This window comes from Rhinolophus hipposideros (assembly GCF_964194185.1).
Source record: "Rhinolophus hipposideros genome assembly, chromosome: 6".
Lineage (NCBI taxonomy): Eukaryota > Metazoa > Chordata > Mammalia > Chiroptera > Rhinolophidae > Rhinolophus > Rhinolophus hipposideros.
This window is the reverse complement of record NC_138052.1, coordinates 29,060,416-29,084,575: the sequence shown is the minus strand read 5'-3', so window position 1 is coordinate 29,084,575 and position 24,160 is coordinate 29,060,416. Positions and strand designations below refer to the sequence as shown.

Sequence of the window (24,160 nt, the reverse complement as noted above, 5' to 3'; positions counted from 1 at the left end):
TCAGAGCCTTCCTTTTAAATGATATTAGGGAATTTTGAATTTTTGAATTTCTGAATTTTGAATTTTTGAATTTGAGGATTGGGTTGGAATTGAGGGGTTTTAACATGAAAATGGTATCACAAATGGGGGTAAGACTTGGAGACCAATAAAGAAGCTGTCATAGATTTCCGGTCAAGAAATAATGCTGATCAAAAGTGGAGTAGAGGCACCTAATAACAGAAGTAGACTTGGTGAAATTTTTGAGGCAGTAAAATAGACCGATAGTTACTTGAAAAGCGGAGAGCGAATATTAGGTTTATTCACTCAGCAAAACATAATTTGAGAGAAAGATCTACTGGAAACCTATAATATAGCAAGTATAGAAGCTAAAGAAGTAATGTCAGGGTAAGTCTTTCCTTGGGATTACCTATTTCACTGCTCTTTGTAATAGTGTGACTAGGTAATAGTAGGTTCCGCCAAAATTTCTACAACTAAATAATTGTTGTCAGTTAGATTTACATTTGATACCAACTTAAGTAATCACTTAGTCATGCATAGACATTCAGCACCTCTTACACTTTATGTCTAGTCCTACTATTTTAGAATTGTAAGTAAAAGCATGGTATAGAAAGTACAGTAGGAAGTGGAAGGAGTGCCAGGATCCACTGGTATTATTTGAAGAGAAATTCAACCAAACTTACTCCAGTAATCTATTGCAGATAATACTTAGTTGTACAACTAATAACTTTTTGATCATTAAGCAGTTTAAAAAACTATAAAACTAGGATATTCTTTTTCTTAAACTTTTTATTTTGAAATTATTATAGATACACAGAAGTTACAAAAATAGTACATAGAGTCCTGTAAGTCTTTCACCTGGCTTCTCTTTAAGTGTGACATCTTATATAAGTGCAGTGCAATAGCAAAACCAGGAAATTGGCATTGGTATAACACTGTTAGGGAGACTACAGTCTGTATTCAAACTTCAGCAGTTTTTCATTACGTTCATTTGTGTGTGTGTGATTTCATCCCATGTATACATAGCGTGGTGTGACTACCACAATAAAGTTACAGAATTGTTCCATTTTTACAAAGAAAATCCCTCATGTAAACCCTTTGCAGTCATACCCACCCCTCCACCCTGTCCCCTGGCTACCACAGTTCTGTTCTTCATTTCTAAAAGTTTTGTCATTTCAAGAATGTAATTTAAATGTAACTTTTTGAGGTTGGCCAGCCTTTATTTATTTATTAAGCATAATACCCTTGAGATCCATCCAAGTTGTTGCATGTATCAGTTACTGCTTTTTTTTTTTTTTTTTTTTGCTCATTTACATTGCACATGGATGTTTCTGAGTTTCTTTAACCCCACTGGCTTGTTGAAAAACATCTGTATTATTTCCAGGTTTTTGGCTATTACAGGATAAATTGTTATTAACATTTGTATTACAGGCTTTTGTTTGAACATAAATTTTCATTTCTCTGGGATAAATACCCAAGAGTATAATTGCTATGTTGCTTGGTAAGTGTATGTGTAGTTTTTTTTTTTTATTTAAGAAACTGCCAGAAAGAAACTTTGCAGGGTAGTTGTTATCATTTCACATTCTTACCAGTAATTGTATGAGAAATCCAGTTTCTCTTTATCCTCACTAGCATTTGGTGTTATCTTTTTTTATTTTAGCTGTTTTAATATGTATATATTGATATCTTGGGGTTTTAATTTTGCTAATGGCTAATGATGGTAAACACTTTTTATGTGTTTATTATCCATCCATCCTCTTTGGTGAAATGTCTATGTCTTTTGTCCATTTTTCTAATTTTTTTTTGTTTTGTTGAATTTTGAAGATTTTTTTTTTATCTATCAGTCCTTTGTCAGATGAGTAGTTTGCCAAAATTTTCTCTTAGTCTGAAGTTTCTTTACATCTCTAAAATTAAAATAACCCTTTAAATGATTCTGTTATAAAGTGGAAATTTGACTGTCACTCGGAGGGGCAAAATTAATCCTTTACTAAGACTTACTTTACAATCAAAATGTATGTAGGTTAGGCACTAAAGTAGCATGTGTGTTTCTTTCATGAAAAATCCCCAAATGATGACAAATGCATGCTTTTAATGGCTTGCCTGAATTACGTAGGCTGCAAGGAGGTAGATGAGACACATACCCTGCCACCTCAGTCATTTTACTTAGCTTTTTTGAGTACTGTTTTCTTAATCCATGAGGTGGAGGAAAATTTTTTAATTCCAGTAATACTGTGAAATAGCTAATAAAGCTATAAAAATAAGGCATATTGCAAAAGCTTTCCTCCACTTTTTAAATATTTAGTCCTCCTTATCGTTTAGTGTACAGTTGTTTCATGGTCACCTGTGATTTCAGATGTCAACTTGTAGACCTTTTTCAGTCAAGAGTATTTTAAACGAGAGTGAGGATGTCATGTCATGTTGCTAAACTGCTTTTTTCCCCCGCACGCAACTCTCATTTAAGGAAAAAAAATTAAAATAAGTAGAATAAAATAAAAATTAATGTAAAGATTGTCAAGCAAGGTGCCTTGTATAGACAGACAGGGCTCCTAGAAGGTATCCAGGGGCAGCTGAGAAGACTTCTTTTCTCCTAAGAAAGAAGATTCTTAGGGGCGAGATACAAGTTCAGTATTCTGTTTTTCAGTTTCCAATTTGGGAGCCTGGAGCCAGAAGCCCTTTTGGAGTTTAGGCCTTGGCTACCTGGCTTATAAAGTAAGGGGAAACAAATTTGCTTGCTATCTGTCTGTCAAGGCCTTGCTCAGATACTGTCCTGTTAGCATTTCCAGAGAAGAAAACAACATTCCAAGGGTTGCCATCTAGTTGTCAGTATGTAAAATTAATAAATATGGATATAAAATGTAATCCTGTCACAATGGCTGATCGTCCTTTAAGCTATCCTTAAATTAAGCTTTCTTTAAGCTATCGAAATTTGTACCATTTAAAACAGTGAAATAATAGTTAAATATAACCAAGTATATACACTTATAACTATATACGTATATAATAATTATATTACATATGACCAAGTATAACTTTATTGGTTCTACAACTTAAATGCTATTTGAATTTGGTCAAGTTACTTAACCTTTTTATGTCTTTTAATCTCATAAGGGTATTGTAATGATCCTAATTCCATAGGGTTATTTTGAGGATTAAATGAATCAGTAAATGCAAACCACTTGTAACAATTCCTGGTATACAAATAAACACTGCTCAAGCTATAATTTATAACTTGACTAGTAAAGTACTCCTTTAGGAAATCAGGGCTAAGAAAATTAGATCTGTTAGCCAAAGGTGTTTATCTATGAATATGTCGCCCTCAAGGAGAATTTTATTAAAGTTAGTTTTTATTAATATTTTTATAGGTGTTTTTTCATTTCAGTTACCATTGCCAACTTTATTTTGGATATTATGCTAACATACTGGGAATTTTAAAATAACCTTGAATTTGGGGACACTGGCCATTAAATAGACAATTTTGTTTAATATAATTTGATTATGGATAAAGAGAAATATAGGTAGTTATGGATGTTCACAGAAGTGGCATTTTATTTACCTCGTCTATAATGACTGTATGATTGATGAGTAGATCAAGAAAGTGAAGGCTTTTGGGAAGGGATGTTTCTGGGGGGTGGATATGGGGAGAAACGTTTTACATTAAGGAAGTACATAGTTTGTTCTTGTGTTTTTCTTTTTTTTTTAAGCTAAGAAGGGAAGGTGAATAGTAGATTGAAGGAAAGGTAGGAGTAGTTGTCTGTAAGGAGCATATAAAGTGTGGTATGGGAGTGTCAGATAAACCTGTCAAAGAAGCCTTTGAGGTTTTCTTTTCCCCAGTTTTATTGAGGAAATTGACATACATCACTGTATAAGTTTAAGGCATATAGCATGATGGTTTGATTTACATATATTGTGAAATGATTACCACAATAGATTCAGCTAAGAATTTAATGTTTGAGAATTTGAACATTTTTCATGTTTTAAAACTTGTGTGTATTTTGATTCTATAATGGTAAATTCTTAAATAATGTATTTAAGCCAATGGTCTATTATATTCATGCTAATTTTTGTTTTTAAGGATTTCAGTTTGTTGAGATGAGCAGTCGTAAATCAAAGAGTAACAATTTAATACATTCAGAGTACCTTTCACAGGTTAGTATATATTTTCATTAATCTCAAAGTATGTTACAAATGTCGTCAAAGAAATAGTCATCTCTTTAACTTGAATTCTCCCTTTAACACTTACGAAGAATCACTCTTTCCAATCTCGAGAGAATGTCTTATGCTACTTCTTAATTTCATATATCTCTTTCTTAAGGAGTCTCATAGATTTCTTCCCTGGCATTTCAATTTATATGGCTTGACTAGATCTACGTTTTTTAAAAATTAAAACTAAATGTTATTGGCATCCCTTTATAAGACTTTTTTTCTTTTTGACGGAAAATGTTTAACTTCGTTTCAGAATTTTTTAATGAAATATAATTTACATGTTTTTCTAACGTGCACAAATCTTCCATGTACAGCTTAATTAATTTCTGTATATGTATACACCTTTGTAACCTCCATCTCAGATCACTTTGGGATTTTTGAATCTCTTGACTGTTCGGTACAACTTCACTTTTCCTTACATTTTATACAAAGTTGTTCCCTCTCTATTAAACTTTAATGTTTTTTTAAAAAGGACTGAGGTTTGTCTTTTGAGTTCTAGTGATCTTATCTAGGTAGCGGAATACACATTATAATTAGTTGAGTCTCCATATATGTTCATTTAAGTGTCTTACAGGTATCAGCTATTACCTATTACTGTACTTATGTTAGAGATAGCTGCCTTATTTAATCTGAAAAGCCTGCCAGAAAAATGTTATTTTCTCCATTTTATGGATTAAAGAAAATATTTAGAAAATGCTAACTTTAAAATGCTCTTCTGGCACCAATCTTCTTATTCTTTCTACTTCCTCTGTAATGGTAAGGATGGATTATTTTATCCTCAGTGAATAATGTGCTTTGCTTAGCCCCTGGTGCATGTAAAGAGAACTCATGTTTATCTCTTTGATACCTGAAAGATCAGTCCCATACCCTCAGTCTGCGAGAAGTAAATACTCTTGGAGGTTTCTTGTTTCTGCTGATGGGGTCAAATCTGAACCAACCTCCCAAGGTTTGTGTCCCTGGAGGACCTCTGTATTAGCAGCAGATACAGAAAAAAAAGGACTTTAATGGTCCATCATTTTAAAGAATATGCTAGATTGTTTGGCATAATTTTTTGCAACTAAGTCTCAGCCCTTCATTTTAAGGTGAACTCAAAATTTAGCTCTTTACAAGAATTTTTTTCTTAATCTATTTGAATGATTATTTTATAGCCTAGATGAGTGTGATTTCCATATAATCGAGCATTTCCTTATATGCTGTTACTACTTTTTTGTAGACTGTTTCTTGAATGTGTCATTTCTTTGCAATATATTTGCAATTTTTTTTAGGCATGGATCATGCTCTTTTTGTAAGTAGTATTGTGCTCTGCATCTTATGGGTCTTCAATAACTATATGGACTTTTAAACTTTTTCATTCCCTCAGAATCCTGCAGGTGTAGATTGGTAAGGTTTGAGCTAAGTCAGTTTAGATGTGTGTTGGTCTCTAGAGATTGAGATGTGGTAATGAGCATTATTAGATTAGATTACATTATTAGATTCTCTCCTGTCTGTGTTCCATGGTTGACATGTTATACAAAGGGAGGTATTCACTCATTCACATGCATTAAAACAGCCCTCAAATTGCTGATGTAGCTGAAGTAAGTAATTCTGTCTCTGGTTGAAACCTTCACAACTGAATTCCCATCCTTTCTCTGGGACTTGAGATAGGTAAAAAGAACTGTTAATTTTACAACTCATTAAAATGGTGCCAGAGCCCTTGAAGACACATTATTTAGGGATGGTTGAATTGATTCAACAATACCTAATTTTTACTCCTCTAAATGTATATATTCTCATCCGTTTTTTAATTGCATGTATAACTTTTTCATTTATATTTGTTCACTTTACTTTTATCAGGTACAGAGAATTTTACGTGAACGATTTTGTCATCAGAGTCCACATAGTAACCTCTTTGGAGTACAAGTACAATATAAGTAAGTTTAGCCCTTCCCTTGTCTGTTATAAACCTACTTACAGAGGCACTTTAGGTTTTAGAGAAATTACCATACACAAATTTTATCTTAAATATGGCTAATGAACATGTTTACAGAGGTAAAAAATTTTGCTTTGTATATAGAAACACTGAATATCATGAGGCAAGAGAGATATAAATATTTCCATAATGAGAAAGCCTTGAACTTTTAATCTTGTGTTGTTTCTGTTACCTGGTATTATGGAGATAATTCTGAGCTTTTTACACCTAATACTTGGCTGCTAGCTGTGGAGTGAAAGGTCCTAAGAGCTGTCTGTCACTGTTGTTTCTTATCCCATACTATCATAAAGACCAAGATGTTCAAACTTACTTGGTTTCCTCTTAGGTTTTCCAGAGAGTCAGTATTGGCCAACCATCTCTTTGTTCTGTGTGGGACTATTTAGAGCACTAAGTTAGGTGCCCAAAGAGAAAGTAAAAAGGAATGCGTGTTTTCTGTGCATATTCAAATTTAGCTTTTAAAAAGGAATACCTAGCAAATTATGCCAGCTTTAAAAATTTTGACCTATTTATGTCATTTCAGAAACTTAATTGAGCTGCTAAAAAGAACTACTATCTATGGAGAAAGTAACTCTGTTCTCATTATTGGACCCCGAGGGTCAGGAAAGAGCATGGTAAGTTGTTGATTGCTTGTTTTTCTTTGCTTTAATAGGCATGTGATGATTCTTATAGACAACAGTGAAATGTTTTTAATTATTTTGTTACTAATATTTTACTTTTTTTCTTTAAATCATAGAAGACATGCAAAGCCTTGTAAAGTTAGAGTGGTATATTTGAGTTGAGCATATCTTTTTTACCTCATAGTAACAAAGTTTTAATTGATGTTTGTTCCATCATTGTCTTGTCCTTGAAGAATTAATTGGTGATTGTCAGTGGGAAAAGCAAACTAGCACTTACTGAGCATGTACCATATATCTTTTATCTATGTTCTATGATTTATTCTTCATACTAACCCAGTAAGGTAGGTTATATGTGTGTTTATAGATTAAGTAACTATCCCATCATACAATTCTTTTTTTATTATTATTTTAGTGTTTATTGTTTACCCTAACTCAAGCAATGTTTTCACATGTATGCTCACATCTTCTAGAATTCTCTTCTACTTTCTCTCATCATATTTGCTTAGTTACCTCAAAAAGATACTCTTGCTATTTTATTTTTTCACATTCTTTATACAGCATATGAGACAGATTATGTCTGTTAGTTACATTGAAAATATTGTTTAATTTTAAATAGTTGGGCAGTGTAAAACCCTGTTTTCTGTTATATTCCATATAATAAATTTAGATTTCTCACTAACATACATTTTTATTGTGTAGAAATAAAATTATGTATTATAATTATGCATTAAGTAAAATTATATAAAACAAAATTGTTTTTATTTCTTAAACAATGTGTGTTAATTCTACATTATATAAGATGAGGAAATTAGAACTTTAGGATTTTAGTGTTATTACCCATTTCCAGTATTGTTTGAAATATATAAATTGGGAATATAGATCTACATAATTTCTTTTGTAATTTTTAAGAATTTTTCATATTACAATCATATTTACAATAATTTTTTTTTAGTTTTGACTCTTTAATTTGGTTCTGTCCTTATGCTTAATCCTTCCATACAACTACTGTTTCTTTATTTAGTTCTTTATTAAGATTTCCCTTTGTTTGACTTCACTGCTTTTTTGGGTTTTTTGTTTTTTTTTTTTACAAGAGAACTATGTGACTAACATGCTTTTGACCTATTAGAATATTTTAAATTATTAACAGTAATCCTATTAATGATAGAAAACTGAACAAAGAACTGCACAGAAAAGTCATAGAAAATTAAATGTGAATCGGTGTTAAACTTATATTTTAGTGTATGTGCTGCCAAAGCAAGCCCTTAAGCTTATAAATTTTACTCATAATTAAGTAAATTAAATAAGAACTTTAGCAATTTTCTCTATTAGGTCGAGAAAAATTCCATAAGATTTATGAACCTATGGGAAAGCAGACATGCATGTTCCTGCTGGTAGTGTAATCGACACAACCAGAATTAGACAAAAATCTAACCACATAAAAAGATGCATATACCTTTTGACTCAGAACAGCATTTCTAGGAATTTACACTTTTGAAATGATATACATAGAAGTTACTCTTTGCAGCACTGTTTTTTAATAGTTAAAGATCAGAAACAACATAAATGCCCACCAATAGGGTACTGGTTAATAAATCATGGTACACAGCCATCCATATATTTTGCAGCAGTAAAAAAGAATAAGGAAACATATTTGTATATAGTCCATAAAAAAAGGGAAGAGAAAAACTTTCATATTTCTATTGGTTTGTATATGGACCAAAAATTCCCTGAAATATTAAACAATAATATAGTGAGTTATTTGTTGAGGAGGGTGGGATCTAGGCAAATGGAAACGCGTGGTAATCTTTTCACTATGTATCTTTTTATACTTTTTGATGCATGAACTATATGACCATACAATCTATTTTAAAAACTAAAGAAAAGTTGGTTGATGAAGGCAAGGGGGAAAGAACCCAACAATTTGGTTAACAGAACATATCACGAAAGCCATCCAGATCACAGAAATATAAAAGAGAAAGAAAGTTTAGTAACATTAGTAAGTTTTTTAAACTAAAGAATATTTTAAATACATTAAAAATTATTTGGCACATAATTTAAAACATGGCTGGGATTGAACTCTTGGATCATAGTTTTTTCCCATTTGGAATTATATAGAATTATATAGATTTTAGTTAATTTGTGTTTTGTGGGCAAACTCCCAGGCCTTTATAAACTGCTGTACATACCCATCTGAATTGGATAGTCTAAATTACAGAGTCATAACAACTTCAAATCTCAGTGTCTTGACACGACAGACTTTGATTGTTTCTTTTGCTATGTGCCCCGTGTGGATCAGCAGGGAGGCACTGTCTGGATTCTTGTCAAATTCATTTTAGCAATGTAAAAATTTCAGACTATATCTATGTGTTGGTCATAAAAACTGATACTCTGCAACTCTTCTTAATATGAATTTTTAGATCTTCAGTAAAAGAAAATTTTCTTCCTCCCCCCACTCCCATTTTCATTATTTTATTATCTCTGAAAAACACATCACCATATGAATGTTTGAAGAACATTTCTAGATAATATTTTAATTCTTCAAGAAGCTTCATAGCGATACTGTCATATCAGTACAAAAGAAAATAACATTTAGGAAATCAGTGCGTTAGAGCTCTTATTCCATTGTAAACTGTGCATCTTGAAACAAAATGGCATTACATAAGGGAAGTTGAATCTCAGTGATTTGTACATCAAAGTGTCAAGCCTAAAAGTACAACTTGAATAGCTAACTAAATTTATTTATTCTGAACTTCATCTTGGAAGTATGTCCCTGAAGGCATGGAGAAAGGTCAGAAAAAAAGAAATAGAGATAATAAACTCTTACAAAAATGTTTATGTAAATAGAAATTAAAAATATATTCCATTTTATTAGTAAATTGGCTAAAATAGATATATATTTTTTTTTACCAGAAAAATTAAGCAGATAGTACAGAGTTCACATACTAACCTCTTCCCCACCCACACATATAGGTTCCTCTATTATTAGCATCTATTAACACCTTAGTCTGGTACATTTGTTACAATTAATGAACCAACATTGATACGTTACTGTTAACTAAAGTCCAAAGTTTACATTAAGGTTCACTCTTTGTGTTGTAGAATTCTGTCAGTTTTAAGGAATACATAATAATGTCATGTATCCACCATTAGTGTCATGCAAAATAGTTTCACCATTCTAAAAATCCGTGCTTTACCTGTTCATCCTCCCACCCACAACCACCATTGATTTTTCTTTTACTCTCTCCATAGTTGCCTTTTCCAGAGCATCAAAAAGTTGGAATCATACAATATATAACTTTTTCACATTGGCTTCTTTCACTTGCAATATGCATTTCAGGTTCTTCCATGCCATTTCATGGCTTGACAGGTCATTTCTTCTAATTGCTGAATAATATTACATTGTGTGAATGTACTACTGTGTATCCATTCGTCTAGTGAAGGACATGTTGGTTGGTTCTAATTTTTTGCAATTATGAATGAAGCTACTATAAACACTTGTGTGCAGGACTTTATGTGGACATATGTCTTCAACTTAATTGGGTAAATACGTAGGAGCACCAGTTGCTGGATCATGGTAAGACTACATTTAGCGCTGTAAGAAGCTGCCAAACTGTCTTCCAAAGTGGTTATACCATTTTGCTTTCTTACCAGCAGTGTATGAGTTTCTATTGCTATGTATCTTTACCAGTATTTGGTATCGTCAGTTTTTTAAATCTTTTAATCTTTCTAGTAGATATGTAGTGGTATCTCATTGCTATTTTATTTGCAATTCTTTAACGGTATAAGATATTGAGCATTTCGTGTATGCTTATTTTTCATCTTTATACCTATGATGAGGTACTTTATGACCATTATTAAATTGAATTGTTTCTTACTGATGTTTTAAGAGTTCTTTGTACATTTTGTATATATCAGATATGTGTTTTGCAAATATTTTCTCCCAGTCTGTATTTGTCTTTTAATTCTATTAACAAAGTCCTTGGCACAGCAGAAGTTTTTAATTAAAAAAAGTTCAACTTACCAGCTATTCCTTTCATTCATCGTGATTTCATTATTGCATCTAAAACTTCATCACCAAAACCCAGGTCCTCTATGTTTTCTCCTATGGTATTTTCTAGAAATTTTACAATAGTTTATGTTTTACATTTATATCTATGATTCATTCATTTTAAATTAATTTTTGCGAAAGGTGTAAGGTCTCTTTGTCTAGATTTGTTATATTTGCATGTGAATATCCAATTTCAACACCATTTATTGAAAAGACTGTTGTCTTTTCTTCATGGAATTACCTTGGTTTCTTTATCAAACATCAGTTGACTGTATTTGTATGTGGCTATTTCTGGGCTATCTATTCTGTTCGCTTGATCTGTTTGTTCCTTCTCCAGCATCACGCTATCGTGATTACTGTAGCTTTATAGTAAGTCTTGAAGTTCGGTACTGTCAGTATTCCAAATTTTTGCTTCTTCAATACTGTTTTGGGTATTCTGGATGCTTTCCCTTTCCAGATTAACTTTAAAATCAGTTTAACAATATCCACAAAATACTGGGAATTTTTGTGTTTAGTTGTGGGGTTTTGTGTTGCATCTATAGATCACCTTGGGACGAATTGGTTTCCTAACTATATTGAATCTTCACATTCATGAACATGGAATATCTCTCCATTTATTTAGGTTTTACATCAGAGTTTTACAGTTTTCCTCATACATCTTATATTTTGTTAGATTTACATCTAAGTACTTAAATTTTTTGGTGCTAATTTGAATAGTATTATGTTTTCAATTTCACATTCCAAGTGTTTGTTGCTGATACATCGGGAAGCAGATGACTTTTGTGTATTACCTTGTATCCTGCAACCTTGCTATAATTATCTGTTCTAGGAAATGTTGGATCTTTGGGATTTTCTACATAGGCAATTATGTCATCTACTAACAGTTTTATGTCTTCCTTTCCTATCTGTATCTATACCTTTTATTTCCTTTTCTTGTCTCATTGGATTAGTTATTCACAGGTCATGTCTCAGCATTTATCATAAAATTAACTGATATTATACAAACATCTTAATATGAATTTAGGTCTTCACTAAAGAATCACTTTCTTTTATCTTTGAGTACTTCTTCTCTTTCATTTCTTCTTGTCCTTTCTTACTTAGGATTAGAGTATCCAGTTGTGAAGCTTTTGTTCTCATCTCTACGTGCCATTTCTCTGTCTTTCTCTTTTTTCCTCTTTTCCTTCCTCTCCCTCCGTGTTCTGCCATATCACCAGTGCTTTTCTTCACTGTCAGTTCTTTTGTTTGCTGCTTCTAATGTTGCATTTTAGTTTTCTAACAATCCTTCCTTCTTGTCTAGCTTCTTGTCATGAACCTTCTTAGCCTGTTGTTTTGTGTTTGTCTAAGTCTGGCTTAAATAGCTCAAATCGTTTATTTTCTAAAATAATACATTTCAGTAGTGATGTTTTCATCATGACTGTTCCCCTTCTCTCATGGTACATCATCTTTTTGTGAATTGCTATGTCAACTTTTTCTATTAGGTTTAAAGAACAAGACAGCCTGTATTACAGCATAGTATTTATCAGTTAATAAAATGGGTAGATTATTCTTGGCATATCAACAGTTTATCCAGTTGTTACTTTTTTTAGTTTTAATTTATTGTGGTGACAATTGTTAGTAAAATTACATAGATTTCAGGTGTACAATTCTGTAATACATCATCTATAAATCCCATTGTGTGTTCACCACCCAGAGTCAGTTCTCCTTCCGTCACCATATATTTGATGTTGTTACTTCTTAAACCAGAGGTTGGGTGCTTTGAAGCCATTTATCTACTTTCCTACTTGGTATTCCATTTCAATATAGTTTAATTTATTCCAGCTGCATTCCAATATTGAGAAGTCAAAAAGCTGAGGAGCATTGTTTAACTGTACTACTTTTGTAATTGTTTTGTGTGGAATAACCTAAGATATAAAATAGGTGCTTCTTAGATCAGAACTCTCATTAATATAATTATGTCAATTCTAATTTAAAAATAAGATTACAGTATATTTAAGATGCTGTCCTTGGCCCAACTATCTGAAATATAAAATTCAAACCCTGCAGTTAATTGATAAAGATAATAGTGTGGTTTGTTGTATTTAAAACATTTTATTTTAAAAAAATAAATATGGTTCCAAATGACAGATTGAATCCTGGAAAATATTCTTCTATATAGAAATTACTGTAGACAAAGAAACTTGCTTAATGATTAAAGAATGTTTCTTGTAATTGATGTTTTTTCTAGTTGCATATTGCTAAATCTTGTGTTTATTAAAATACATGAGAATAGTAATAGTTGGTAAGCGTAAAAATCTCTGGATGCTGGCAGGTCTCAGTAAACTGTGCTAGTATGTTTGTAAAATTAATTTTTAACTAAAGAGAATGTGGAAATGAAGTAGCCAAATTGGTTATGCTGGCTGCTGTAACATTACTAATCAACTAATTTTTTTGTTTTTTGTAATGTGACATAGTTTAAAATATTTGAAAAGATGACATTGTATCCATGAAAAATACTGACAAATTATATGATTGGTTACCTAGATAATTACACAGTAAATTTTAGCAATATTCAGATTGGAACTAAAATTATTTGAAGACATACTTGCTAAAATACAGTTAAATGATCATTTCAGACCATACACACGCACACCATAAAAAAGCTGTGAGTTAATCCAGGCAAATCATAATAACTTGGTTCCTAAATAAATTCATTGGAAAGAGTGCTGTAAACCTGCTTTAACTCTCTTATGTATATGTAAAATGAAGGTACTATTATTAACCTCATTTCATTCTGCAAAGAATTTGAAATGGATTTTAACAATTCATCAAACATAAAATGATTTAAAACATGAAATCAGAGTCAGGGATATGTAATTATTATGTAAGTCAAATATCAAGAGGTGGGGGCAAGAACATAGCAGATTACTAAGAAAATATGGCAAAGGCCATATTTTGAGAGCCTGAGTTGTATCTTCCAGGGATGAACTCTTGTAATAGGGTCTGACTTGATCCAAAGGCAGAGAAGTACCACCTCATTTGACAGTTCTCTATATAAAGAATGCACTTTTCAGCTGGGCTTTTTATGCATAGTATGACAGTTGATATTTTGAAACTGCCTCCTTTAAAGAGGTCCTAGACTACCTGGGTTCTGAGGTACAATTCCATATGCTATCAAAACTGTACAAATCAACCAGGAATAGCCAGTATGTTGGATATCCTATTATGAAAACTAATAGTTTAAAATGAGGATATTTGCTTCTTCCTATTGCACAAAGATGTTACAATGACAAAGGTGGAATGCTGCAAATACAAATAGTATTTTGGTTTTCAAAATAGGTTACCAGTTGTCCCAAATCCTTTGTTGAATAATTCTTTTATTCTTACTTAATTTTGATGTCATCTTTACTAACCTTTCCTCTTTTTTTTTTGGTATGTACATCCTGTTTTCCTGGACCATTTATTTTGTAATAATCGCCTTGTATTTTAATATTAGAAGGAATAGAGCTTCGTCATTACTCTTTCTTTTAAAAAGCTTTTTTCTTTTCTTAATTCTATTCATTTACACATTTAAAAATGTATGTAGTATGACTATGAAGAGATGTATATGATGCTGCAATGAGTGATGAGATGTCACAAATCAAAAAATATAAAGAATGTAAGTATAGAAACCTGTTATATAAAAATTATTTTAAAAAGTATAAAAATGTGAACCTTTATAATTGAACACTTTAAGGTGGTACAACACTTTCTAAGAATATTTTTAATAGTAATGATTATTTTAAGTATATTATTATTAGTAATAATTTTTTCATTGTAAGCTCTAAGTTTCTGTAATAAGAACTTTCTCTTTATACCTAAGAACTGAGAGGGAACATGTCTTTTTCAAGTTAATCTCATGGTATTTCGTACTTTTTTGATTTTCATTTCATGTATTTCATAGAAATTGATATATTGGGGATAGATGTTTTGCAATCATTAGCATTTTTCTGATACATATTTTCAATAGCTTTTAACAGATTTCAATGATACTTAGTAGAGTGAATGTTAGAGACTTATAATGAACTGACTGAGACATGAAGTTTCTAAGTGGCTATAGTTTTTAGAGAAATTTTGAACACTTGCGGGGTGTTTCTAAACATTCATTAGAAGTTTAGGTAGATGATTGAGAGAGAGTGGCATCAATCCTGGCTGTGGCATCTTAAGAAGAGGGAGACACTAGATGTTCTAGTTGAACCTTTTCTTTGTAGAGAGACTGCAGTTTTATTTGTTAATTTAAAATGGCAACCTGTTTATATTGTTTTCTCATTATTCATAGTTTAAAAAATATGGGCTTATTATCTTTTACCTATTATTAAATATTTTATACACCTTTCAATATTATTTAGATAGTAAACCATGCTTTGAAAGAACTAATGGAAGTAGAAGAAGTGAGTGAAAATGTATTACAAGTGCACCTAAATGGTAAGTCTATCATCATTTTGCCATTGGAAATGATATAAAACATTTGAGCTTTTTATATTATGCAACTAAGTTCACTTGTGTGTTTTAAGTCTGGATTAATATTTTAAAAACTAGATCCATGTGTAACAACTTTTACTTTAGCACACCATACACAATATTTTTAGAAAATAAAAAAATAAAGGAGGCACTTAAGAACTTTTTGGTTTTTGTCTATTCTTTTTTTAAAATGACACTAACCCCAAAGGAGATTGTTCTTTGAATCTACCAGTCTTCATTGCTGAGTTTTAAAAAGGAAATAATATAAATTAACAGGCTTTGACTTAAATTTAAAAAGCATTAGAAAATTTTCTTGACTGGAAAATAATCTGTACTGTGTCAAATATATATTTCATTTTAGTTAAATACTTTTAAATGGACTTTATTTCAGGACTGCTGCAGATCAATGATAAAATTGCCCTAAAGGAAATCACAAGGCAGTTAAATCTGGAAAATGTAGTTGGAGATAAAGTTTTTGCAAGTATCATTTTCTTTCTTTTATTAAATAGGCTATTCAAAGTAAAGTCTGTATAGCATAGCTTTATATTTTTGGAAAACTAGGGAGGGTTCAGAAATTCTAAACTGAAATATGCAAGGTTCTTGTCATAAAAATATATAATGTGCTAGGATGCATTTATTCATCAAATCTTTGGTTTAGATTTTTTTTGAAGCAGATTATACTAAGTATATAATAACTTTAAAAGTCCAGGTTTATGTAGATAATTATCTGAGTTTACTTTTTTATTTGTAGGGTAAATATTCTGATTCTCTGTCCCTGGAGACAGGTTAATATGTTTTTTAAAATACTGTGCTCTAGGGGTCTGTTTCTAGTCTCCTGAGACTTGGGTACCGTGAGAATAGTGGAAGGTGTGCAGAGTTTGCAGCTACAAAGGGTGGGTTTTTGTCTTGCCCTACAACCATTGATTACCTGGTGACCATGATGGATGAATACCTCAGATTCCTCATCTGTTAAGTGGGCATTATCTTATTATACTCACTTCATAGAGTTATTCTCCAAAAGGAAGCATTAAACATTTATGTTTTGAGAAAAAATACTCACTGGTAATATACAATATAGATGTCAGTTATCTCTTACTATTAAAATGTTTTCAGAAACTTACCCATACCTCAGTATTGTAACTTGAAAGAAACTCATTAGAAATGTTTTGGAACTTTTTAGAAACTTTTTACCTATCACTTGATTTTTAGGGCTCAAGGGAAGAATGATTAACTTAATTTTCAGCTGCCTTAATTTTCATGATGAAGTGACTCACCCTCATACTGCTTGTGCAGTGAAGTGGGTTATATACCTTCCAAGTTCATTTTCTGGTCACTGCTGTCACTGTGATCTGTAAACTGTGTGCTCTCTACTGCAGTGACACCGCCATAGTTGTGTAAGCCTCCTAGCATTTAGGAATTTTATTTTTCAATAATTATCTATAAAAAGTTGAGCCAGACAGGAGTTATTTCACTGTCTGCAGGTCTGTGGAGTGCACGTTAAAAATGCCCCTTCTGTAAATCTAGTATTCTAACTTCTGTTAGAATTTAATGTTGTAGTTGCCTACATGGTATTATATAGGCTTAGTTTGGCTTTTGGTTTCCAATTGATGTAATCAGTGTAATCTATCATCATTATTGTTACCATAATTGTCAGATATAGAGATTATTAGTTTAACTTCTATATTATATAGATTAGGCATCTGAGGCTCAGAGAGCATAAATAGCTTATCTGAAGTCGTAAAATGACAAAGGCTGGACATTAAGAACCTAAGTCACTTAACACAGAGCCTTTCTGTTTTACGGCATATTGTGTAAGTACATACTTAGAATATGTGCATAACTATTTATATAAGTATATATTTAATGTCAGGTACAACAGTCTTTTAAAAACCACCCAAAAGATAAGCTGCCTTTGAATAACTTTGACCTGTGAATTCCCAATAGATTGTTCCTGAGCCTTTGTTAATGTTATGGTAAATATCTCTAGCCCTACCTACCTTGGAAATAGTATTGACTTGGCAACATGCATTCATCACAAAATATGTGGAAGCTCTTAAATTTTATGCTATCTTATATCAGTTCTCTCTACTGGGAAACAAATAGGTTTCTTCTTTTCACCTCCTCAGATTTAAAGTTGGCTATTTCTTTAAATTAAAAAAAAATCTGAAGTAAAAATGAATGGCTAATGAAAAAATATTTTAATGGGGCCTTTATCCACAAGCTGGTACATCTGGATAATGCATCTGCTGTGCTACTCTGTTAATTTCCATCTAGAATATTTAAGTTGTATCCGAAAATGTTTGGCTGTGTTCCAAATAAACATAGCCAAATTTGATATGATAGATACAAAATCCGTAACATGCTCTTGAATAGAGACACATTATTATAGTATCTAGTATTTGAGGCATATTTCTTCTCCCTTTTACTTTTGCATTTCATTTAAATTCGTGGTCATTTTTTCAGTGGGATAAATTAATCTGGGACTTGCAAGAGCTTCATGTGTTTAAAGATACGAAGTGCAATGGATTTCTAGTTCTCTGACAATAATATAGCAACTCTTAAGAGCTACATATAAAGTTAATATTTTGATATATTTTATCCAGAAAATACAAAATTACGAACGTGACATAGTAAGGCCATTTTTAGTGCTATGCTTTTATATTTAAATTTTAGATTGTAAGCATAGAGATGCTCAGCTGAGAATCTGGCCAGTAATTAATTTACCAGGAAAAAAAAGATACAGTGTGTCTATGTAATGTCTAAGAGTCAGATAGTCCTTTTATTCTTTATTTCACTTCTGATGGTGGTATCTTTTTTTTTTTATACAGGGAAGCTTTGCTGAAAACCTTTCATTTATTCTGGAAGCTTTAAAAAATGGTAAATAGTAATGGTAAATATTTAACAGTATCAAAGATACTTGTTTAGCTTTATTTTTCCCCTAATTATTAAGGTAATAAATACATGCTGTTACAAAAAAAAAAAAAAAACTGATAAAGAAATATAAAAAATAAAATCATGATCACTAACCCCACCACTATAACAGTGATTATCACAACTATGGTTTCATATCTGTATTCACCTGCAGTGTATCAATGCTTTAAATAAATTTTTATAATAAAATCATTTCCATATTGTATAATCTACATCTTTTCACTTCTGAACAGCATGTTGTGAGCATCTTCCCATCAGTAAATAGAGTTGCATTATCATTTTTATGGTTCTCATATATTTTGTTTTATAAATACAGATTTATAATAGTTTAAAATGTAAGTTATATTTTATTAATCACCAGTCACAGGCTTTTATTTCTGATTTTGTATGATTAGGAAGAAATGCTTACATAATCATCTAGATATTTCCTGGGGTAAATTTTAATGAGTAGCGTTCTGGATTAAAAGGTACCACATTTAAAAGAATAAATATTACCGAATGACGCTAGAGGGTCCCTTTTCTAAACATGTTTAAGAATGTTTTCTTCACAATTTCAAAACATTTATTTTTATAATAGAAAAAATTACATCTCTTAGTTTGATTTGCATAATTTTGCTAATGATGCTCATCATTTCCTATTTTTATTGGCCATTGATATTTTCTGGTTTATGTATTTCCTTTTTTTTTTTTTTGCCTTTTATTGATGTTTATCTTGTATTTTTTTATCGCATTTCTTGTACTTATCCTTCTTTTTTCTTAAATTTGCTTTGGATTTTATGCTGAACAGAAGTTTTAAATTTTTTACGTAGTCAAAATTTTTTCTCTCCAGATTTTGAAGATAATTCGCTTATGTTTTCCTCTAATACATATACTTCTAATTTTTAATTTGTCTGAAATTTATTTTAGTAAGGTATGAAGTGGAACTCTAACCTTGAATAAACCACTTTTCCTCATTGATATGTACTGTTACATTTTACCAATACTAAATATCTAAATATGTAAGTCTATTTCTAGACTTTTGGGTAGTCCCTATAGTTTTATGCCATTTATGTTGGCGTATATGCCTTATTATCTGTTGTAATAAGTGTACCTTTGTTAGATTTTCTTTTCACTTGTTTATGCAAATATAAAACCTTAAGCCTTTAGGTAATAGTGATTTTCTTTTTTGGCTAAAGTAATAGTGATTTTTTTGCTAAGAAAAATGAATCCACAGTCATGTTGAACTTTTCCCTATTTTTGAAATACTAAAATTGAGATTAGAAGGAGTTAAAGTTGTTTTGGTTGAACTTCATAGTTAACCATTGTTTATAAAAATTACTTCTGTGGAAAGATATACTTCGTATTTCTACTAACTAAACAAGACTCTTCTGAAGCAAAAGTTTTGAGCATAAATTAGTGACTCTCTTTATATTCAATCCCAATGTGTTTTGCTCTGTGTAGGTGTTAAAATTATCTCTATCAATTTTCTGGTAATAGAACTATGTTTACATAATTTGAAAAATAATAGTCTCTTAATTTTTCCTTAGTAAACTACTAGAGTCTTGTAATTAGACTGAAATACTTGAAGTTATCTTGTCCAGTGAATAATTTTGTTGCTGTTGTTGTTTGTCAATTTACATGCATTGGTAAATGCCCTACCCAAAGTAAGGTTACCAATACATGTTTGTTGAATTAAGTTTTAAAAACTGAGATGTAATAAATGGTTTGGAAATTTAAGAAAGGTTGATATAATTAATTGTTAATATAAAATTCTTATTTTATCTTAGGTGACAGGACTAGTAGTTGCCCAGTGATCTTCATATTAGATGAATTTGATCTTTTTGCTCATCATAAAAACCAAACACTCCTCTATAATCTTTTTGACATTTCTCAGTCTGCACAGACTCCAATAGCTGTTATTGGTCTTACGTGTAGATTGGTAAGTCTTTCTTTCTATTAAAAAATTAATTATATGCGTAATAATTTAGAAAATTAAAGCCTAATTACCGACATAGTCACTAACAGGGAGGTCATTGTATTAGGCATTTTTTCAAATGTGTTTCACCGATGCCTGATGCATTTATCCCACTTTTCAACTCAGATTGAAGAAAATAAGAAAACAGGTATTACAAAGGCTTATAAACTAATACCTCCGTCGCTCCAGTGGAATCACTGAATAAAAAATGAAGTCAATGCTAATCAATAATTTCTTCATTAGCAAGTAAAGATAAAGTTACCGTATTTTACTGGGTGTAATGCGCACTTTTTTTGCCCAAAGTTGTGAGGGAAAACTAAGGATGCGCATTATACATGGGTGATACTAATTCCATATCTATATAAGTGTTTTTAACTCTTTTATTTATGTTTATGAGTTAAAAGTATAACTCTAGAAATAAAGAACAATACCAATACGCAAATTATTACCCTAAATACGATAATTAGTTTTGTTGAAATTACAACAATCTTGCAACGAGGAAGAGTTCTTGGCCTTCTGTGATGTGTTAATATCATAAATTTGTTACCTGTGCGTAAAATGTCTTGTACCTTGTATCTGTTCTTGTGTTTTGTAATTATTTGTTAATAAAATTTCTCATACCATAGTATATTAAAAAAATAAATACTAAAATTCCTTTTAATACAAAAAACAAGTATCTAAGTGTAAACAAATAAAAAATTTGAATTAAAAAAGTAAAACAAAAGATTTTTCCCCCTGAAAGTTTGGGCTGAAAATGTGGGTGCACATTAGACATGCGAGCACATTATACCTGGCAAAATACAGTAAATAATGTTAACCATTTTATAAAAATCACTAATATTCATAGTTTCTACTTTACATTTAAGATTCCGTATTTTGAAAATGCTTGGAATCAACTCAAAATGATACTATTTCAACTACATATGTACATATCTCTGGAAATAAGGCCCATTTACTTATTCTCCTTTCCTACAGCTTTCTCTTTTTTCAGAAAATTGAAACTCTTTATAGTCATTTTTTCAGTAATTCTATTAGTACTTTTTTTCTATGGAGAGTGTTTCTCTGTCCTTTTTCAGTACTCCACAGCTTACAATGTATGCCTTCAGAATAAGCCTCCCTCATAGAACATCTGGCTGTTTTTTCACGTCTATTCCTCCTTGAGTAGCCACCTTTCTTCTTTCCAGAAAAAAACCACCTTCCTTTGGGTAGAAGTGGCAGTGGCAAAATTGTTACTGACCCAGTGAAAGACCACATAAAGGGCCAGTAGCTCCTTAGCAGTGTTATCAGTGGTTATCAGTGGCTCTTTTTTATCCTGTTACGTATAATTCTCCAACTACGCAGTTCTTCAGGTCTAGATGTGTCCGTGTTTATAGGGAAAAGGCAAAAGGACAGATCGAGTAGTGGCTTTGCCAGCAAACAGCCTCTCCCCTGTAGAATTCCTGTTTTTATATTCTCTTTATCCGCACATTGCCAACTTTTGTCATTACTTACACCACTAACTGTCATTTACTTTCATCTCTTTCTTTCCATTTCCAAGTTTAGGGTCGTAATTGTTGCTTGCATAGAGTGTTTGTACTCTCTTTTCAGACACTTACCTACAGGAATGATCTAGAACTGCTCCTTAATAGAAAATAAATGAATAGTCTTCCTGTCTCTGAACATAACTTCCTCTCTTAATTCTCTTATACTGGCACTGTATTTTTCCTTAAGCTATAAAAACATTTCACATTTTTCATTCAACTTCTTCCCCTCTAGCCCTAAGCTATGAATCTTTCCTATCTTCCTTCCCAAACTAACCATGGCCCCATTTTGATCACTTGAATTCTTTCCTCTGTATAATTGGTTTCTTAACCTAGCTGTTATATGAAAATATATGGGTAGATTTAAAAATCCATATTCCTGGGCCTCACTAGTTTTTTGCTTTTAACTGTTTTATTATAGAAAACTGACATTAAACTTGATTTCTAACTTCTTAAGGGAAAATAGCACAAATACATGTAGTTTCTAAAATATTACCATTAAAAAAGCCAAAAAACAGAATAGCTTACCATTGTCATGCTGTGTTCCTGCCAGTTTCCTCTTCTACAGTTGGTTTCTCCAGTCTAGCATGTAGGTAGGTTAGCGAACTGAACTTTTCTCGATTACACATGCCACTTCTTGAGTCTGTTACATAAAACAATGAAGATGTTTAAATTTTCATGAATATAAGTCTTAATACATTTTATTATCTTAATTTTTTATATGAATTCTTTATAGAATGTACAAAATTCCTTATTAAAACTCTTAATGTTACTACAGCATAAAACTATTCCATAATAGTTATACTTTTTTTTAGCAATCATTGTAAATGTTTGAATGTTAAAGATTAGCTGAGAATATCATAGTAGGCAAAAGGCATGATATCACCCGGCCTACAAATGCTTAAAGGGGATTATTTAAAGTAGCATGCATAACAAAATTTTTTAGAGGCTTAGTTTATTTCCAAGCCATGCTCTCTTCTACTGCCATGTAACCGTGAGGAAGGAGATCAAGGAAATAATTTGAGTTTTTAAAGGTTTGCATAAATTCTCTGTAATGCTTTATTGTGTATTACAGGATAAGCATTGCTGATTATAGGTGATAGTTCAAATACTTAAACCTCTAAGATTGTTGTTTTCTTTAACAAATGCCTTACAGGAATTTCTGTTTGTTTCTTAAGGATATTTTGGAACTCTTGGAAAAAAGAGTGAAGTCACGATTTTCTCACCGGCAGATACACTTAATGAATTCATTTGGTTTTCCACAGTATCTTAAAATATTTAAAGAACAATTATCTCTACCTGCAGAATTTCCAGACAACCTTTTCGCTGAGAAGTGGAATGAGAATGTTCAGGTAACTTTGAACAAAAGCAATGATGTTAAAGTAATTTTTGTGTCTTGCTATATACTATTTGAAAGTAATTAAAGCTTACAAATTTTTAAAATTTATATATTAGCACAAAGTTTCTAATTAATGGTACTCTGGCATGAAAACTGCATTAATACAAATTATACACTTTTTTGTGTGTGTATTTTCTTTTAAAAGACAGTTGAAATGTAGCTCATAAATTTTTTTCTCTAAAGAACTTTACAAGATTTTTGTTGTATTTATATCTGATTTATGTTTCAGGTGATTTTGTTAGTGCGTTTCAATTATAAAAAAAGTATTTTCTTTATTTTACAAGCTTACAATGTATTACTTTTAGTGATTCATACCTATGTATCCAATGTGATTTTTTTTTTTTCTCTAGTGCTCATATACAACTTGAGCTTTATTTCATTGGGTCTATTCAGAGGCAATCCAGGCTGTGGTGCTTCTGGTTATATTAACTACATTAGCAAACCCCATGTTGTTTTAAAACACCTTCATATGTTGTTTTAAAGATTTACTTAACCTTGTGGTCTCTATACATTTACCTACACTTAAGTTGAACAGCCTAACTTGTATGGGCCATTGTTATATAACATACTAGCGTCAATTTATCTTATGCTAACAAGTTTCATTTGGCAGGGAGAAGGAAGAAAGAAAAAGGAGGGAGGGAGGGAGACAGGGAGAGGGAGGGGGAGAGAGAGGGAAGGAGAAAGGGAGGGAGGGAGGGAGAAAGGGAGGGAGGGAGAGAGAGAGAGAGAGAGAGAGAGAGAGAGAGAGAGAGAGAGAGAGAGAGAGAGAGAGAGAGAACCTAACTGAAAAACAATGTTGCAAAATAAGTCCCCATAAATAGAATCTTTGAAAAATATGGATCCTGTGAAAATGGAAAATAATATTAAGTCCTTGGTTTTGAAAGATGGGAGAAACTGGTCTCTAATATTAAATAATAATGAGTAAGAATGATTAGATGTATGGATAATTAGAGTGACACAGCCTGTATTTACTGGCTCACGTTAAAGCAATATTGATTTTATTCTTAATTGTCAATACCAAATTAAAAGTAAGAATTTTGCATTAA

At 31.4% G+C, this 24,160-nt stretch overlaps 1 protein-coding gene across 14 annotated transcripts in view; it reads left to right on the top strand.

Annotated features, from left to right (window-relative positions):
• Positions 1-24,160, top strand: part of ORC4 (origin recognition complex subunit 4) — an 81,996-nt gene that overhangs the window by 41,966 nt on the left and 15,870 nt on the right. For 6 of the 14 annotated variants that reach the window (XM_081051272.1, XM_081051276.1, XM_081051266.1 and 3 more), the window contains 8 exons: positions 4,070-4,143; positions 6,034-6,110; positions 6,690-6,780; positions 15,199-15,274; positions 15,702-15,787; positions 18,139-18,187; positions 20,008-20,159; positions 22,894-23,067. In XM_081051272.1, coding sequence (XP_080907398.1) covers positions 4,087-4,143; positions 6,034-6,110; positions 6,690-6,780; positions 15,199-15,274; positions 15,702-15,787; positions 18,139-18,187; positions 20,008-20,159; positions 22,894-23,067 — 762 coding nt within the window. In that variant the 5' untranslated portion in view covers positions 4,070-4,086. Of the gene's footprint in view, positions 1-2,638; positions 2,707-4,069; positions 4,144-6,033; positions 6,111-6,689; positions 6,781-14,396; positions 14,469-15,198; positions 15,275-15,701; positions 15,788-18,138; positions 18,188-20,007; positions 20,160-22,893; positions 23,068-24,160 lie in introns of those variants that run through there. The other 8 variants (XM_081051275.1, XM_081051279.1, XM_081051274.1 and 5 more) reach the window with 4 other exon arrangements.